This window comes from Mizuhopecten yessoensis, unplaced genomic scaffold, assembly GCF_002113885.1.
Source record: "Mizuhopecten yessoensis strain PY_sf001 unplaced genomic scaffold, ASM211388v2 scaffold897, whole genome shotgun sequence".
NCBI lineage: Eukaryota > Metazoa > Mollusca > Bivalvia > Pectinida > Pectinidae > Mizuhopecten > Mizuhopecten yessoensis.
In genome coordinates, this window is record NW_018403776.1 from 40,772 (window position 1) to 60,488 (window position 19,717).

General features: G+C 33.5%; 2 protein-coding genes across 2 annotated transcripts; one reads left to right on the forward strand and one right to left on the reverse strand.

The window, feature by feature from the left end:
* On the reverse strand, positions 1-5,321 carry LOC110453768 (NHP2-like protein 1). The gene is made up of 5 exons (XM_021502907.1): positions 5,175-5,321; positions 3,076-3,196; positions 2,153-2,256; positions 1,375-1,408; positions 1-564 (listed from the first exon to the last, which is right to left on the reverse strand). The coding sequence occupies exons 1-5, from the start codon at positions 5,175-5,177 to the stop codon at positions 440-442; spliced, it is 387 nt and encodes a 128-aa protein (XP_021358582.1). The 5' UTR covers positions 5,178-5,321; the 3' UTR covers positions 1-439.
* Positions 5,322-5,526: 205 nt separating this feature from the next.
* Positions 5,527-19,022, forward strand: LOC110453792 (meiotic recombination protein DMC1/LIM15 homolog). Its single transcript, XM_021502956.1, has 13 exons — positions 5,527-5,650; positions 6,212-6,256; positions 7,742-7,792; positions 8,009-8,104; positions 11,240-11,322; positions 12,074-12,168; positions 12,365-12,437; positions 12,677-12,768; positions 14,281-14,354; positions 16,512-16,626; positions 17,927-17,987; positions 18,453-18,569; positions 18,818-19,022. The coding sequence occupies exons 1-13, from the start codon at positions 5,597-5,599 to the stop codon at positions 18,885-18,887; spliced, it is 1,026 nt and encodes a 341-aa protein (XP_021358631.1). The 5' UTR covers positions 5,527-5,596; the 3' UTR covers positions 18,888-19,022.
* Positions 19,023-19,717: the final 695 nt, after the last annotated feature.

A 19,717-nucleotide genomic window follows, 5' to 3' on the forward strand; every position in this document is an offset into this window, starting at 1 on the left:
TTTGTATGAAACTACATTTTATTCATACTACCTATCTGGTATGAATTAAAACCTGGTTCATTGCAGGAATGACATTCCAATCAATAACAAAATGTATATAATGTTTAACTATTATTCAAAAACATATAAAATTATGATTGCTGTATCTTAACAAAAAGAAAAAGTAATTTAAGTCGATAATATGCTGGTCAAAGCAAGTCAATGACATAAGATTTCCAAATTAACAGCCAGCGATCAACCCATACATTAAAAAGTTCTTACACTTGTAAAACACATTATTTTTTTTAGAAGAATGATGTCCATTCTACAATTCAACTTGATAGAAGTTTTCATTTAAAGATTTTTCTGTCTTCAGATATTCCAATTATCTTTATGAAGTGATGATGATGACAGCACTACACGTGTAGCTGTGATGATGATGATGATGATACGATGAATGTTAGATCAGTAGTTTCTCTATGCTTTGTTTGACCTTGTCGATCTGAGCCTTCATCTGGGAGCCCTCATTGACAATAACCGAGGCTGCAATGACTGGCCGTGATACTCCACAGGCTCGGCCCAGAGCTGAAAACAAAAATAAAATATTACATCAGGTATTCTGTGGTAGCTAAGGCCTGATTCAGTCTACATGTACATACGAAAATAAAAAGTCTCAAGGGCTTTAAAGATCACTGTCCCACTGAGCTGTAGTTTTTTCTTTATAAACAGTAGCCTCCACTGGGTAGCTCGATAGGATAGAATGGTAATATAATAATCTGCAGTCCGGGTTGGTATCCCAGTCAAGCCCTGCTCAATTTATCACTTAGAACAGTGTTGTTGATTTTATTTTAATTCATATTTATTATGTGATTATATTTTATGAAAGTCTCGCAAGGTATGGTTTCGTTTATCAAAACTATGTCATGCTGAAAAAAAACAATTTCCAATACTTTTGGCAGTGGTGCAGGGATCCTTAGTTACTCACCTGGCTTTTTCTTTACCCGACATTCCAAATGAACAACAAATTAATTGCACAGGTAGAGAACATACCAAAAAAAGAAATAACATTTTTATTTGAAAGTCTATATTCCTGTGATACTTCAGCCATCTTTGAGATTTAACCCTATTTGGGATTCCCCATTATGGGCTCAGTCCTTTAGTAACTTATCCTATTTGCCCGAGATGCTTCAAACTACTAACTACATTTGTATTTGTATCAAGGATGTTCTTCAAGACAACCGGTAATATTTTAAAGATACACCTAATAGCTACTATCCTATTGAGCTCCACCATCCCTATGACCAAGGACAAGGAGATCACCACTTTCATTTATACAAACATGAATCCTTTCGAAAAATGTTTGACTTTTCATATAAAAATGCTCAAAATAAATACCTTGTTTGGACTTCACAAATACATAGGGTACATTCTGGAAAGAGAAAAGAAAAATAACTATTACACATGAAGCCATATGATTACAAACCACCAGGAAAATTGTTCCTAAATCTGGAAAAAAAACTTTCTTTTTCACTCTTCATGTTATTTCATGTTTTCACTCAGCCTTTAATATATATATATCCTCTTTGCTTGCAGTTAATTTGTCTTTATATCTTGAACTAACAGTTGTATACAGATTCATCAGGAATTCCAATAACTTCAACATTTTAATTTACGTGTAATTTCATGAAAATGTCAAGAAATGCTGCTGCTAGAGTGTGAGAATAAAACATAATTTTTAGTAACAATGACCTTAACCTACGCCTGATGGATATTCTCGTTCAAAATAGCCTAGGTGTCAAAGAAAAACATAACAGTGAAGTTTTATGAAAATATGTCAAGAAATAGGGCCACAAGCTAGGGCCATGACACAGGGGGGAAAGAAAAAAAATGGACAAAAAACTACATTCTTGCAACAGGATAACATCAGTGTTCCTTTTATACATGGCATTATTTCACCCGGATATATATCTTTGTTTTTGGAACGAAAAAAAAGAAACAGGTTAATGAAGACAAAGAATGGTGTAAATCAGCCATCATGAAATTTATATATGACTACTCTTTATGTTTCTGCAAGTGTGCAATTAAAATCCTATTTAGGAAGAAGGTTTTTATGTCTGTTACTGAGAATGGCATTCCATCAATAATTCTTCTAGGAAATATATGAGTGACCTACCTTATCCTCACATAAGAGAGGAAGATGAAGCAAAATTTCCAATGGCTCTGCATCTGCTGCCATCACAATGAATTCAGCAATTCCACGATTGAGAGTTTTTGTGGCTAAAAAAAAATATAATATCTACTATGTATAGAAATACAATAAGCATGTTAAGTAAAATTGATTGGAAACATGCATGTGCCATTTAAATCTGATTCCATGTCCAGATACTTATCTGGGTTCTAGTTAGGTCAGATCAAAAAGACCCATTGAATTCCCAATATTTATACTTACCAACTCTCCCAATTTTGAATGGAGACTCCCGATTTTGGATCCTAAAATTGAGCATTTTCAACCAGTGAATTTGCTAAACTATTCCTATATTCTAACATCTAATGATTTCAGCTGAAAGAACAGCACAAAAGATGCCATTCAAAAAGTGTTGTCCACTAGGGTGTACATAAACACATTTTATTTATGCTGTTAATTCTGAGCATGCATAATCCCCCCATGGAAATTTCAAAAAGGTTACAAGTATAAATATTTCGAACTTCATTCTTTAAATTTCACGTAGTCAGTGATATTATTTGATCTTAATTTCCGTAAATGGTTCTTATGTTGGGTGATTTTTTCCTTATTTCATCCCAAAGTCTGTTTTCCAAAATCCCCTGATAGTGATAAACCTGAGTTAAGTAGAAAGGTAAAAATTATACATTATGTCATGCACTATGTCAATAAATTTAGACATCTGATCTAAGCTCGATTTTGTTGCCTCTCTTGCATCATAAAATCTTGAAATCTGAGGAAAATCTGTCCAGTATTAATTCATCAGTAATATTGTTAAGAATTTTGCATGTACTTCCAGCTCTCAATCTAGACAGAGATGTTTAAAGCCATAAACTACAAGTACATTTTGTAGAATAACAACATATTGTACACACCTTCATTGGCCCCTTTCTTGAGTTGCTTGTAATTTGAACACTGCTGTAACATGTCCAGGATTGTTTTATTAAAAACTGCATCAGCCAAGGGGTAGGCTTTAGGATTTACTTCTTCTGTTGCCTGAGTGAAGAAAAGTATATATATACGTAAAAACACTTGCCAACTCTTGGACCCTAAAATTGACCATTTTCAACCAGCAAATTTGCTAAACTATTCCCATTTTCTAAGATCTGATGATTTCATCTAGGCTGTATAAACATACAATTTATCTGTCTTTAACTCTGAGCATGTGTAATCTCCTCCATGAAAATTTCAAAAAGATCGCAAGTATATGACATCAACATATATTTGTCCCATTCTTGTGTGCAGGGATAATCCTGAAGGGGGCCATTGATCCCCTCAAAACATTAATAGACCTCTCCATGTTCCAATTTAATTTTAATTTAGCAAAGAATGACCCCTTTTAGTTTTGAAATTGACCAAAAATTGCTGAATATGATCCATTGCTCTCAAATTCCAGGATTTTCCCTGAGTGCGCACATGCAATTCTTTAAGTATTTCTGATCTGTAACAGTGTTGATTGGGTTGTATCAGTCAAACCACAGGGGCAGGCAACAGCAGTGCGAACATTGACTTGATCACTACATTAGTAGTAGTTGCGTGCTCCTGTGGTCATACCAGACAGTACTAAACCACATGTAACCCATTTGTGCTATATCCTCAGGTTACCGGTTTCTGCGCACTTAAGAAGCAACCACGAGTTCGTACTCATATCAGCAGAAAACTGATGAAATTATGGAAGACTGTCATAAACATGTATACAATCTATTAATGGAAACAAAAACTAGCAACATTAAACTGTATTTTAAAAAAATCAGAACAAACAATTTTGAAAATAAAATCTCTCGTCATATGTTTCCGTGTCTATTTTGATTTAGTTTTCGAAGAAAGATAACTTGAATACACTAAAAAGAAATTCTCTACAGTGACCTGCAAGAACAAAAGCTTCGTTTGAAATACAAAAAATATCTTTGTCAAATCAAATTTTTTAAGTTTCACATTTTAATTGATTTTTCAAGATGTTAAATTGAACGAATTCATGTAATTTTTATAAATTTATTTAGTTATAATATAGAATCTGCAGTCTTATATCGGTTTTGGTTGATGGTAAGTTATTTCTCAATTTTTTCTGTTTTAAATTGGTGAAAATTGGAAGTTCATTGCATTACAACGTTTACGTTTCATTGAAAACACTGTTTATCGATATAAGAATGTCTCCTTGGCTCTTCGGAAATGGAAAAAAATCGGCGAGGAAATGTGGCCTCATTTGCAAACGACATTTTCGTACGTATGTTAGACTACAAAAATGATTGGTTCATGAATGAAATATATCACCGTTTTTTCAGGTATGGGTTCATTTTGAGCAAGATAAAAAGTGCACTAAGCAAAACTGCATATTTATGCGTGTTTTTAATCAGTGATTAATTCTATGTTTTCCGGACGAACTTCTGGTAATATTTGTGTCAGTTTACAGACGATGGCAAAACGTCTAAAATACCATTGTGTTATGTCCAGCAGGTCCCGTAGTTAAGAGATATAGTTTGAACAATGGCTGCGCGAAAATACATAACGCGCGGAAACTGATGACTAGACGATATATTACTGGCACCTCATGTGTTATATACATCATTATGTGCTGGATATGTCCTATGAACTTATATATGTCTTAACATTTGTGTATAAGTTATATGATGTAGGGAACATTCGGGGTGGGAGCGCATCATTACCATTATCATTACGCTTCTTCATGCCACGCCGCCGATCGTAATAATGATATATTCCTCATAGTCATAACTCGATCCTTTTTTTCAAATATCGAGCTGAAATTTGGAATATATATCAATAAAAGTCTAACTCATAACATATCTTCCTCTGTCGCTTACTTTAGCGAGTAATTTTAACGATATTATCTGGCAACGTTTTCTACACTTTACATGCGAATACACACATGTGCCACGCCGCGATCGTAAAAATTCAATTCATCATAACTCGGTCATTTTATCAAAGTTTCCTGTTACAAAATAAAAGTTAATCTTACCATTTCTGTTGCTGTTTATATTTTCAAAGTAGTATGGATAGATGAGTTGTGATGTTTGTTCCTCTCGGCTTATCGCTTCACGGAGGACTATAAACAAGAAAACGTTTGTAACACGTGCGCTGCTGGAGTCTCGTTTTGGAACGGAACAGGAAGTGTCCATGGTATTTATATATTCCGTAACATTAAAACAACGAAATAAATATTGTGATTTTATGGTAAACGGCTAAAGTTTAAACATTTGATAAATAATTTCAAAACTAACATGTACATTATTATAAAGACAGAAAACTGAACGGTAAAATTAATTGATACAATACTCAATTGTATTTCGTTTCGTATAACTCTTCTTTATATCAACCCTATGTTAGACTAGTTGAACCAGACGAAAGCAGACGACATAAACAAAGCAAACAAATTGAAAAATGGAAGCTGAAGATCAAGTTGTTGAAGAAGTTTTGGATAATGAAGACGATGACGTATGCATTATTCTGAAAATGACCTTTTTTAATTTATAAATGTTAAATATTGTTTAGAGACCTATCTGCAGTCGGGACTGGAATCTTAACACTACTGCACTGTTGTTAAAATACTTACCTGTCTTCATTAAAATAACTGCGAAATGTGATTTGATAAACTGTGAAGAACACAGACGGTTTACCAAGGAACTATTTTCATTTTCAATGAGCTAATCCTATTTTCTTAAATTCTTCACTTGAGCAAGGCTAGATAGTAGATCTATATATTATATATATATGTCCGTATTTAATCATTATATTTAGAGACAGATTAAATAATTTTGCCTGATTCAGCTAAATGTATTGTAAAGATCCATCACGGAATTAGATTATTTAAGTCGTGGATCTATCTATTATCAAATATACGAATTGATGTTAACGTCTTCATTTTAAGTTTTTCGTGAGATAAACTTCATAATTTCAAAAATACTAATAGTTTGAGACTTTTATTAGATTTCGAAGCTACATTCTTGAAATAAATCACACATTATGATACTTTAAAATGTGTTTTTGGTTTTTCAGGAATCCTTATTTCAAGACATTGATATGCTTCAAAATCATGGAATTGTAAGATTTTTCTTCTATATTAAATACAAATGTAAAACCCTTAAATGGTTTCTACCAGAGATCTTTATATTTAATGCATTTTGTAATTTGTAATAGTTTACTAGCAGTGGCAAATCCAGAGTTTTTTGGGGGATTCAGGAACCCCCCTGGCCTAAGAATTTTCTTTAAAAATCATGTATTTTCACCATTTTCCTCCACATGGAAACCCCTACTGGAAAATCATACTTTGCATGTATTTTCACTATTTTCCTCCTCATGGAAACCCCCACTGGAAATGTGGACAACCACCCAGTATATATAGTATATATTTACAAAATTGAAGATGGATTTTTTCTATAATATTTGTGTTTTTAAAACCCCATATTTCTGATGAATACAGAAGAACTGGCATGATTAATGAATCAAATATCTTCAATTGTAGATCAACTGGTAAAGATATGTTTCTCAATTTCTTATAGACAGCAAACACTGATTTCTGTGCTTGTTCAACATTTTTTTCATTGCTTTAAAGAAGCTACAACTAAAATTAAAGAATAATCCTAGATAGGTATACCCTTCCAGTATTTCTAATTCTACGTTACATAATGAAAAATGGTGAGTTCTTGCATATTTTCTTTTTGAAAAGATGACAATTTTAGTTTTTCCTGAATTGATAGTTAACTTCCAAGTATTACAGTATTGTTCAAATTCATTTAAAGCTAACTGTAAACCATCTGGTGTTTCTGAAAACAGGACAGTATCATCGGCATATAAGATAATGAATAGTTTGAGATACACTCCAATGTTATCAATACATAATTTGTCTATTGTTTGAAGACAATTTACATTTTTTTCAACAAGATAAGTTTCTAAATCATTTAAAGAAGTTCCATTTTTTTTTCTCAAAAAAAAATACTTCAAAAGAAATTTTCAAAGTTTGCCTCTCCCCTCCATCCACAAGCAGGTTTTAAAACAACAATGCTCTCTTAACATACAGGTATTGAGAATCAACTGTTTGGAAAAAAACATAACAAAATCATACCTTTGCAATAAAAATTGTTCAGTAAACTGTTTGGTCATGTTAAATCATCATATGACTTCCATGGTGTTCCATTACAACCCAATCACAGCATAATTCATGGGCCTTATTATTTCTTATGTCAAAAGCTAATCACCTGTTATAGACCTTGAGACTTGGAATTTGTCATACTGAAAATAAGATATTCATGGTATACTATTGCTTTTCTTATGCCTTCTGTCCTGGTCAGATAACAAGTTTAATAAAGATAATACAAGTTTAAAATTTTACAATAAGAACTGAAGATTCTTTTAAATTAATTCATATAAATAAAATAATTGTATCCTTAAGATTATTTGTTATAAATTCTTCAATTGATGGACATATGCTAAATCAACTCACTATTAAGAAATTAAAATTATTGTCATATAAGAAAGTTATACAAAGTAACATTTATGAAAGTTCTTACATGTTTTTTAATATTGTAGAATGTTGCAGACATTAAAAAGTTGAAGCAGGCAGGAATATGTACAATCAAAGTAAGGCTTCAATACAAATTTCAACAGTGCATGTTATGCTCCAAAGAATATTGAATGTTATATTAATGTTGATCATATTTAAATGTCAAATGTAATTTTGTAATGCAAGTGATTTAATACAGTCATTAATAAATAAATAATTACAGTGAATAGCAGTAATAAAACCAGTGACTACTGTAATTATTCTTTGGTTTAGTTTGTATTTTATTGTTGCAGGGAATTCAAATGACAACAAAGAAGAGGCTTTGTAATATCAAAGGAATATCTGAGGCGAAAATGGAGAAGATAAAAGAAGCATCAGGAAAACTTAGTGTTTGTAATACAAGGATCTTTCAAATTATCTGTAACTGATGGTGTGGATGGATGGTTCATGTAGTGGGTAGGGATGGGAAGGGATGTATCAATATAACTACATGTTGTATACATTATACAATGTACATGTATCTGTAACTATATGATTGACTCAACCCAAAGTTAAATAGTTGTCCTTTAATCAGTTTGAAGCTCAGAGTCACCCTACTGCATTGTATGTATACAGCTAACTACAATTTTAAGTCATACCTAAATTCATTGTACATACCCGTTATCTATACACTTCTGCGATGAACGACAACAATGGTTTCGATGCGTTAAGAGCAGGAATCAGTTCACCATTACAGGAACCAACATTGTTTGGCAGAAGAACCACCAAATGTCAGGGTTTTTTTTTATCTAATTAACAAAATGATAAAAAAAACCTCTATACATATATCAGGTTGTGCATAGAATACACATTGGTATTTTCAGTTTTTGTGTACATTTCGTCAGTCCCTAAACGTTCTCGAATTTTAACATTATGGGCCAAACATTTATATCATGACAAAATTGATATTCTCTAAAATCGGAATCCGACATTCAATCTTTTCTAATATTATTGGAGATGTTCTACTTTTTTCTTTGATTTTGCGATAGCAATAATAAAAATGGTAATTTCTATATGCACGTTATATCAACCCTCACCAATATCAGCCCTCAAACTAAAGCTCTCAGGATACTATGAGGATGTACGTGTACATACATCACCATGTCTAAACGTCTAAAGAGGGGTTAATCTCGCCCCTATTTAGATATCATATGTCGAGTTTACACTTTTTAAGTACATTAAATCAAATGTCTGGTAACTCCTTTATTATATGTTCTATTAGCTCGAAAATAAAATATAGATTTGCAATATGACACTTATCTCTGTTAATCTATTCATTTTTCCAAGAAAATTATGTTGGCAAAATTATCGATATTGCGCCGATAATTGGCAATAGCGTCGTGTTATTGATAACTTGGGAATAAATAAAGGATATAACATAAGTTTCTATTTGGAAGAGCTTTATGAAACGAGTTTAAGATTTGTTCACGAGCCGTGAATACACTTTACTGTCTTAAACATATTGATGAGAGTTTCCCTCACAGGATTGATTTGTATGATTTTCCTACCCATGGTTTGTTATCATCACACTATTGTCATTACAGCGTGGTATGTATAAAATAGTAAAAATGTATTGTTCATGCTTAGTATGAAGATGATTTCCCCCCAGGCATTCATAGCTGATCGAGGTGAACATGAAATGTTGAGGGTAAACACATTCTCATGTCAAGGCAAATCGTTTCATTAGTGTTGCCGAGATTGTAAAAATATTTGCGAAAACATCGTTATATATGTTTGAGTCATTGTGTGTCGCATGCACAACACGACATATAATAAACGTACGACGTAACTTTTTTCATATCCCCCAAAAAAACGTTTTACCTAGGTTACCTAGCGTAAGATCGAAATCAAGAGTCGTTTTACCTAGGCTACCTATAGCGTAAGATCGAAATCAAGATTCGTTTTACCTAGGCTACCTAGCGTAAGATCGAAATCAAGATTCGTTTTACCGTCCTAAAATAATATTATAACTGAAACAAGTTGTTAAAAATGATCGTAGGTATGACATATATTCATGTTATATACATGTATCCATGTGCAGCCATTGAAATGTTCCTTTCCATCATATTTCTACACACGGGGTTTTCAAGTCACTAGGTGCTTAAATTCACTTCAAATCATCGAGTCGTTTCCGCTGTCTAAAAAATGAGTGTTGGACAGTCCTCCCTAAATTTTCTTATACAAAGTCAGTTATTGCGTAAATCGTTTTCCCTTACATAGGACATTGCATAAAGGGAGATAATCCCTACAGAGTAAGGGGGTTATATCCATTCGAGCGTGCGTCCAATAACACTTTGTCCGCACCTTATATCGTCTCAATGGCTGAACCTTTCTTTATGATGAACACAAATATTTGTTTAGCACGATCAGAAGTGTGTGTTATGTAACACTGTCAGCTCCACATAGAGAACTACTGAGCTGAACCCATAGACTTTGGGAGATGTTTAAAGCACAAGTCTTTCAATTCGACCCAAGCATATTGTTAGCACTAAAATGAGGTTGAAATCTGCCCAGTAATTTAGGAGAGGTCGTTTAAAGCAAATAAATCAATTGCATCCCGTTTATCCTGTCCCTAAGCCTATATAGATGTGTCTGCCCTTTTAATATTTGTTCAATTTTTTTGATCCCCAACGAGTTATAAATCTAGACAAAATCCAATTGAACCTGTTGGCATTTTTATTCCGGATGCTACAGACTAAGGGGGTGCCGTATAACACGTTTCCTCACGATCACACCAATATACCCTTTGACACACAGGTGGATACACTTATATTGATATGATGTGTCTATACTATATAATAATATTAATGCCTATTGTGCATATCATATTACTATTAGTGTGTCCAGCATCTGTGTTTTGACATAGCGGAAATTAACAGACCTGGTCGAAGCATGCATCCTTAGCAGATTGATACAAAGTTATGCAAATAAAGGAACTTAAATTCTAAGCGGATACATTTCCAAATTACTGGTAATTTCCAAAAAATAAACAAGTGAGAGATTCCAGGCCCTTTGGTCCCTTGTTTGTAAATGTATACGTTACTATTTGATTGTTTTTAAACTCAAAATTTATATTTCTTGATCTATTGTATGCTTGTGTGTAAATATAGAAGAAAATGTATAGTCTGTTGCAGCATCATTTCATAAAGAAATGGTTTGTCAGGAATTCGAGTTAAGCTAGGGTCTCTAGAATATATATTTCTGTGAATTCAGCCTAGTCTCTGCCATGAATTTTGAGAAAGTATGCGGGAATTCATGTGAAATTACGTGACAAGGAAATTTGGTACAGATATGACTTGCATAGTCTAAGTGTGACTGCTGCCTTATATTTTGAATTAAAATTAAAAAATGAAAATAAAAATAAACCAATCGAACTTTCACCATCTCTAATAGAGCCTGAGGATAATCTGCATGTTAATAAAGCTTTTTGATGAATGAATATCAATCTGAGCAGATAATAATGAAAATATCAACCTTTTTTTCAGGATGCTGGATTTCTGACAGCACTCGAGTATGCCGACAAAAGAAAACAGGTCTTCAGAATTTCAACAGGCAGTCAAGAATTTGAGTAAATACATGTCATTATTGAATCCTTCATAAATGTTACTATCATTTAGAAAAGAAAATGTCACCAGCTGAAAACATTGAAAGTAGAGCAAATTGATACAGGGTATGAACAAAGGAAAATAGCATGGATATACACGGTAGTTACAAGTAAACGACAAGGCACAAGGACGAACATATATATAGCATCGACCTTTATACCGCACAAGAAACGAAATAATCATGATGGCGACGATACACTTGCCCATTGCTTTAATCAAACTGATTCTCTCGAAACGTGCTGTAAACCCTAACCAGAATTTAATACTACGTCCACAATTATTAAAGTTTTTGGTGAAAAAACATTGCTTCAGGATACTGCTTTATGAAGCAATGATTCGTGAGGGAAAAGTCTATTCAACATGCCAGACTTTGTGACAAGTATGGTGGGTAATGTGTTTATCTCTGTTAACGACAAAATTGTCTAGATCATAGCACCTTAACTGATAAAAAAAAATGCCATACACATATGACATGCAGACCCTCAGGCTCCAACTATTAATGGCTGCGAGTGAAGACAAATGTGCATTATGTTTATGTTAAAATATCAACTCCATCAACAACGTTTCTGAAAACATTCGTATCTTAGTGATATTAAATAAAATTAGAATGTCTTGGAAATTATACTATTAGCCCCCACTATGGTTTATGTGCGAGAATCTTTTCACATATATATTATAAATACTTTTCGAATTTCATTTTGTTACATATAATAGCAAACTTGTTGGTGGTGGAATGGAGAGTATGGCCATAACAGAAGCTTTTGGTGAATTTCGCACAGGAAAAACACAGCTATCGCATACGTTATGTGGTAAGTGTACGTAGAGTGGGAAAAAAAGTAAAATTATCTACTTAAAAATTGAAACAAAATGGTTTGTTGTCTGTGAAAACACATACCGTTCATATTTTACGTAAACTTCAGGAACATTAAAATATACATTAAACCATCGTTCACAAAGTACTGAAAATTTGTCAATTTAAATATTTTCTGCGCATGTCCTTTTCAGTTACAACTCAGCTGCATGGTGACAATGGCTATACCGGTGGAAAAGTGATGTTTATAGATACAGAAAACACATTGTATCCTTTCCACATATTATTACAAACAAAATTGCCGTGTACAAACCAAAGTTAAGTTGCAACTGTTTTATTTTGTTCATACAAGTTATTTAGACTCGAAAGACAATGTACTATTAATTATTATAAAGAGCTAACATAATTGTGTGTCTACAATAGTGGTGTTACTTTCTGAATGATTGAAAAAGTTAGTTCAAATATATAATAAAAAAGTTGAATTATGCTTCCTTCATTATATTAAGTCGTCCAGATAGACTGCGAGCAATTGCAGATCGATTCAACTTGGATCAAAGTGCAGTTTTAGATAATGTTCTGTACGCAAGAGCATACACAAGTAAGTGAAAATTCCAATAATGTTGATATGAATGGAAAAGCTTCAAACGATAAATGTGTGTCAAAAAATACATGTCATAAGGGTTTTAAAATGAATATTATAAATAAAATTACTGTTTTCAAGAAAGTAACCAGATGTAAATTAATAAAAAAAGAAAAGTATAAGAACGTGTTTCAGGCTCCTCAATATAAATTGATATGTACGCGAAATTAATTTCGTAGATTTCGACACAGACATGCAAAGTTTTTAAAAAATAATGTACACATGGCATGACGCAATACAACCACAGATCTTAATTGTCCAGTTTTTAGCTCACCTGGCCCGAAGGGCCAAGTGAGCTTATACCGTGGCGCGGCATCCGTCGTCCGGTGTCAATATTTTACTTTAAACAATTTCTTCTTAATAACCAAAATGCACAGGGTGATGATATTTGGCCAGTAGCATGCTTTGATGAGGGGCTACCAAGTTTGTTCAAATGAATGACCTTCACTCATTTTCAAGGTCACAGGGGTCATTTGTCTTAGAAAAATTTTAAACAACTTCTGAATAAAATCAAAAGGACCAGGATGTCGATATTTAGTCAGTAGCATGCTGGGATGAAGGGCTACTAAGTTTGTTCAAGCAAATAACCTTGACTTATAATCAAGGTTACAGGGGTCAAATATGTTAAACTCTTTAACTGACTTTGATGAATGACCAAAAGGCCCGGAATGATGATATCTGGCCAGTAGCATGCTTTTATAAGGGGCTACCAAGTTTGTTTAAACGAATGACCTTGACTTATATTCAAGTTCACAGGGGTCAAATATGTTCAAAATCATTAAACGAATTCTTTTGAAACCAAGAGGCACAGGATAATGATATATGTGGCCAGTAGCATGCTAGGATGAGGGGCTACCAAGTTTATTCAATTAGTAGGTGTGAGATATGTTTAAAACTTTTAAACAACTTCTTCTCAATAACCAAAAGGCCTAGGATGTTGAATAGCTTGTTAATAAATAGCATGCTGGGATGAAGGGCTACAAAGTTTGTTCAAACAAATGAGCTTCGCCCATTTTCAAGGTCATAGGGGTCAAATATGTTTAAAGCCTTATACATGTATCAACTTATTCTGAATAACCAAAAGGTCCAATGTAATGATATTTGGCCAGAAGCATGCTTGGATGGAAGGCTTGAGACTGTTCAACTTATTAATGTCCTTGTTTCGGATGACTTTGTGTCAAGACACTATATTTTTCCTGTAGCTTTATTTTCGTCTTCTTTTAAGGTTACAATTGTGAGATTAATACTAGGAGAGCGATGCAGGCCCATTGGGCTTCTTATTTTTTGAAGAATCGAGATGGCATTTCTAAGATAAATGTACGGGATTTTTGTGGGTTTTTTTGTGATGCTTTAGAAGCTAAATGGAAACTAAAATTTATTGACCAGAATAATAGTATAATGTAATAATGCAGTAATATTATGGTGGGTTTTTTTTCTAATAAATAATTTCCTCTTTTTTTGTCACTTTAGGTGAGCACCAATTTGAACTGCTAGACTTTGTGGCTGCCAAGTTTTATGAGGAACCAGGTGTCTTCAAACTGCTGGTAATATTGTTTTATACAATATAAAAAAAAAATATAAATAAAAACATAAAATAATTTGAAGAAAGAGGAATCTGAAAATTACTTATGTCATCTGAACATCTATTTGATATACATTGTAATCTTCAACTAATATTTGAGTTTTTAGCTCACATGATTGCTCAAGTGAGCGATAGCTATCCGACTTTGTGCGTCGTCTGTGAACAATGCACTTAGTACATTAACTTCAATTCCACTGAACCGATTTTGATAAAACTGAATTGTTGTATAGTTCTGACTACATGAAAGTTGTTATATTTTCTAATGTTTTCTAATTAAATATGACCGCTTTGACAGACAAGTTGAAAAATCTATGTAAGTTTAATTTAAAGTCTACTTGGTAGAAATGATCAGTGCATGATCCTGACCAAGTGTTAATATTTTTCGAGTCTATTCGAAATTCAATATGGTCGCCATCTTAAAAAATGTGGGTTTTTTTAAACACGGAAATGGCCAATGCAATTATCCCAAAAAAGTATTTGATAGTTTGGATATATTTGAATATTATACACTTTGGCTGAAGGGTCATTTTGACTTAAGTATAAAGGTAATGAGGTCATAGATATATCAGGCTACTAATGCTGTTAATTATCCCAAAGTTTGCAGGATTTATTTATCAAATGTACATAAGAATCCATTTGACCAGGGTAATGAGGACAAAGGTCAAGGTTGCGGCTACTTTACTTGCAGATAAGGCTAGGGACTTTTTGTATACACATTAACAATAGTGTATTGCAGGCGTTGATTCAAAAAACACGTTGACGTTTGTGTCAAGGTCACGAAATTGAAGGTCAAGGATATTTTCATGTCGGACTACATAAATTAGTAACTTCAAACCAGTAAACTTTTGTTTACATATATACTTTGAAATATTGTAGGCATTGATGCAAGGATCATTTAGACTAATACAACTATTTGAATTACTATCTCCAGAACTGCAGACTCGCATGATTGCCTAGTTGAGCTATATCCATCCTTTTCCGTCCGCCGTCGTGCGTAAACAAATTTACAATTTCGATTTATTATTGTTAGGACCACTGAACCGATTCCTTATCTTGCCCCGATCAAGTGTTGTTATTTTTCGTGATGATTTGGTAATCCAAGATAGTTGCTGTGTTAGGGACTACTCTTCGCTCGAATTGGCAGACATTTTCGACTTCGCAGGAACCGCTGTTCCAAATGAACTTGTTTCTCCACCAACTGCTGTTACTTTTTGTGTCGAATTCGAAAATCCTCGATGGCCGCACTGCCCAAAACATGCTATAGCTATTGATTTTATCAAATTATTCCTCAGGAGGTCAAAAACGATTTTTTCGCTTCGGCCTCTGACAGGCTGAGGCATTTTCGACTACTACTCAAGAAAGGATTACTTGAAAAACATGGTACAAATGTTAGGTATGAGGTCCTCAATAATAGTGGTTACTTTTTGTGCCGAAACTTCTTTCGACTTTTTTACAGAATGACTGCCCTTATTGACAACAAACTTGTGTAGTGTTCACAGCAAGCGTGGTTACTTTTTGTGCCGATCCGGAAATTGATGAAAGCTGCCCTTGCCTGTGATTGGCAGAGATATTTCCGACTCTTTCTCAGGAATCGCTAGGCTATATAACTCAATACAAATGTTATGAGGTCTCCAACAAGTATCTTACTTTTCTCGCCAATCCAAAAATTCCACCCCATCATTTGATTTGCTGAGCAATTACTCTCAAGAACATGCACTTATTGATTCTAAAGTAGGGGGAAGTTAAGTTCCTTAACAGGTCCCCTGCAAGTATTGTAACTTGTCATGCCGAGCCGAAAATCCAAGACAGCAACCGTGACCTCTGATTAGTTTAAACATTTTCTATTTGAACTCCTTTGAGCGTTTAAACCACTTTTGCTCCTTGTGTGTCATGAAAAACTCCTACTGTGTCGCTTTCTGGCTATTGGCTTTTTTTCTCGTGATAATTAGTGCTCAACCTGAAGCGTGAATATCTTTAATAGTCAATAAACAATTGGAGACATACATCTTAGAATTCATAGTATTTTGATCGCTTGCTTATGGTATGCGTATACATTGTGTTTTATGCTTTAGCAATGTACAGTACAGCTTAAGTAGTTATGTGTTTTTTGTTTTTCTAGATTATTGACTCCATAATGGCCCTCTTTAGAGTGGATTTCAGCGGCAGAGGAGAGCTTGCAGATAGGCAACAAAAACTAGCTCAAATGTTGTCAAGGCTACAGAAAATATCTGAAGGTAATTACAGGCATGTATGATTATGAAAGTGATAAATCCTCAAATACGAGTTTATATCTACGTGGTATACACTCATGTATACTTTTAAAGAATGACCGGTATTAGTGACCTTATGTTTTATATCTTCAATGTGCTACTTCTTTTTTTCTAAGTGTTATCCTATTTTTTGTCTAATCAGATTAAATTAAATTACATGTATTATGAATTGACATTCAACCGTGTGCATATGATTAAATAATTTCAAAGTGGAATATGTGTTGGATAAAGAAATTGCTTAACACCTTAAACAAGCACTTAGATATACATCTTCACTAATCTCGACCCGATATGAATGACACTAAAAAATGGTAACATAAATTGGCTCTGAATTGTCATAATATTCATCCTTAAACTGTAAACGTCTCTCACCCTGGTAAAATACTAGCCGCTTCCTACCGTCTCGGCTAGAGTGAATTTCTCTTGAGCTCATTCGGTAGAGCATAAGACTAGTAAGCCAGAGGTCCCGGGTTCGACTCCTTGCGGAGGCATTGAAAAAATAATGATCTCTGTTACATTGGCGCCCACGTAGGGACCCAGAAGATTTGACAAAAATACTCAGCGATACTTGCAAAGGGATCGCTATGACCCCTGGACAACTCGGGACGAGTTCTTTCCTGGAGGGGTAGTATGTCACCCTGGTAAAATACTAGCCGCTTCTTATCGTTTCGGCTAGAGAGAATTTATGGTAGAGCGTAAGACTAGTAAGCCAGAAGTCCCGGGTTCGACTCCTAGCGAAGGCATTGAAATAATGCCCTCTGTTACACGTCATTTTTCGCGATCCTTAATTTTTGACTGATTGATTTGCTTAAATGTTCCATTTTCAGGGAGTTTAAGTTCGCGTATTTCAGGTCTAGTCGTCGTGGAACATGAGGATAGATTCATTTGCTATTTTGCAAGATGTTTTTTTGTGGAAAATGTTAAACACGAAAATTACAAACCTGCAAAACATGCTGTTCAGCACTGCGGACGTTTATACGGAATAGAACAAATGATAATATATAATTTTGTTCCAATAAAATACAGTCGAACCTCGATAATCAAGCGAACACTAATCCAGTTTTCCGACATTTCAGCCATTGATTATGGGATATATTGGCTTTTCGATGTAATATTGTCTTAGTCACACTTAAGCCACTTTTTTCTGGAATTTAGGTGCTGAATTACTGAAGCTTCACTTTTAGTCTTATAAATTATTTTTTTATGGTTTTTATTATGTGTGTTTTTGAAAGTTATAAATACATGGTAATTCAAAAAATTTCAGAGTACAATGTTGCAGTATTTGTAACAAATCAGATGACAGCTGATCCAGGAGCAACAATGTCGTAAGTATACTTATCAGGTTATTTAAAAGATTCATGTGATACACTTCTATTAAAAATGTATTTAAAATACAGGTTTCCAAACCTTTATTCTTACTGCTAAATTGTTGGTTTCAAAATGTTCATCCTTATGTTGGTATAAAGTAGAATACTGTTGAATTTCAATCAACCACAGGAATATATAGCTACAGACGCTTCAGATATCATACACGGAAATGGTCCATTTCGATTTTTGTTTAAAAGATCCAGTCCTTTACCAAAAGTGTGAATTCAAAGAGCTATTAAGAGCTATTCACATATACCGTAACTTATGTATCGGGCTATGAGAAGATGTCATTAAAGTTCTTATATTCTAGCTGTGTCTTGATAAAAAATATTGATTGACTTTTAAACAACGCGTGGAATTTATTCCTACCATGATACATATGTTAATGTTGAAATATTTTACATGATGTTATATTCCCAAAGTTTCCAAGCTGACCCTAAGAAGCCTATTGGGGGAAACATATTGGCTCATGCCTCTACAACAAGACTTAGTCTTCGTAAAGGAAGAGGAGAAAACAGAATAGCAAAGATATATGATAGGTATTTATTTAAAACAATTATTTATCCTGATTGAAAAAATTGAGAAAAAATGATTAGTATATCAAAGGGACACTTCAATAATTTCGTTAAATATCCACATTGATTTCGTTAAAATAGTACCGACATAGTAACTGTTAGATCATTTTAAATATTATTTTCAGACACTCGACATTTATCAGAAGATGTATCGAATTCAAAGAAATTAGACAGATTGTGTAAATAACTTTCCTTTTTTTCTTTATTTGAAGCCCTGATCTGCCTGAAAATGAAGCCACGTATGCTATAACAGCAGGCGGTATTGCTGATGCAAAGGAATGATCAAAGTGAAATATTCACCTGAACAACTAGAACGGACTTGGACACTTTGACCAATACATGTAACAATAATAACAACAACAAAAAATACATAAACAACAAAAAAACAATGAAGCTCAGGATGAATATTTGTATTTTGTTCTTGGTTTGTTATACAATCATGTTAATATTGAAATATGTTTTATCCCTAATTATGATTCGAATATTAAAAATATATTCAAAATCATTTAAAGTCGTTTACTTTCTAATTTAGCTTTTTCATTCCGGTTCTAAATAAATAATCTAAAATTGTTTCACAATATTGAATGATATTTTGGTAGTGTTACAAACGCAAATTACATCACCGCATTTATGAAATATCTGAATGCCCCTCGTTTGTGCTTGCAAGTATTCTGAAGCAGAAATTCTGAAGGGCCATAACTCCAAAAACAATTGTCATATCGCAAATTCCTTCCTTCATACACATCCTAGCAAAAAAAAGCATACACTGATAACAAAGAAACGGTGATAAAATCATTCTTCAATAACCATAAAAGTTTTTACTAGAAATCAGATGTGTATGGAAACACCTATTTAAAAAATTAATGTATCGATGCAGAAAGCCAAACCAAGTAAACCTGTTTCTTCGCCCATATGACCACTTCGTCTATTTAAGACTCATTTTACAAACATACTCAAATGCATGAAAATGTGCATGTAAAACTCCTTTAACAAGAATATCTATAAAACGAATCTGAAAGTGCTACAAAAAAAAACATCGGGGTAACTTTCGTATTATTTTTTGAAATGGAAACTAACTCCTTAAGAACCTTATAAAATAAGAAGAAAGCATT

Bases quoted from the DNA above. Each gene is read 5' to 3' on its own strand.
- LOC110453768 (XM_021502907.1), bottom strand. The intron at 1,409-2,152 runs GTAGGTCACTCA...TTCTCTTTCCAG, and splicing joins CTCTCTTATGTGAGGATAAG to AATGTACCCTATGTATTTGT. The intron at 565-1,374 runs GTATTTATTTTG...TTTTGTTTTCAG, and splicing joins ATTTGTGAAGTCCAAACAAG to CTCTGGGCCGAGCCTGTGGA.
- LOC110453792 (XM_021502956.1), top strand. From the start codon at position 5,597: ATGGAAGCTGAAGATCAAGTTGTTGAAGAAGTTTTGGATAATGAAGAC. The intron at 7,793-8,008 runs GTAAGGCTTCAA...TTATTGTTGCAG, and splicing joins CAGGAATATGTACAATCAAA to GGAATTCAAATGACAACAAA. The intron at 16,627-17,926 runs GTAATTACAGGC...AAAAAATTTCAG, and splicing joins GCTACAGAAAATATCTGAAG to AGTACAATGTTGCAGTATTT.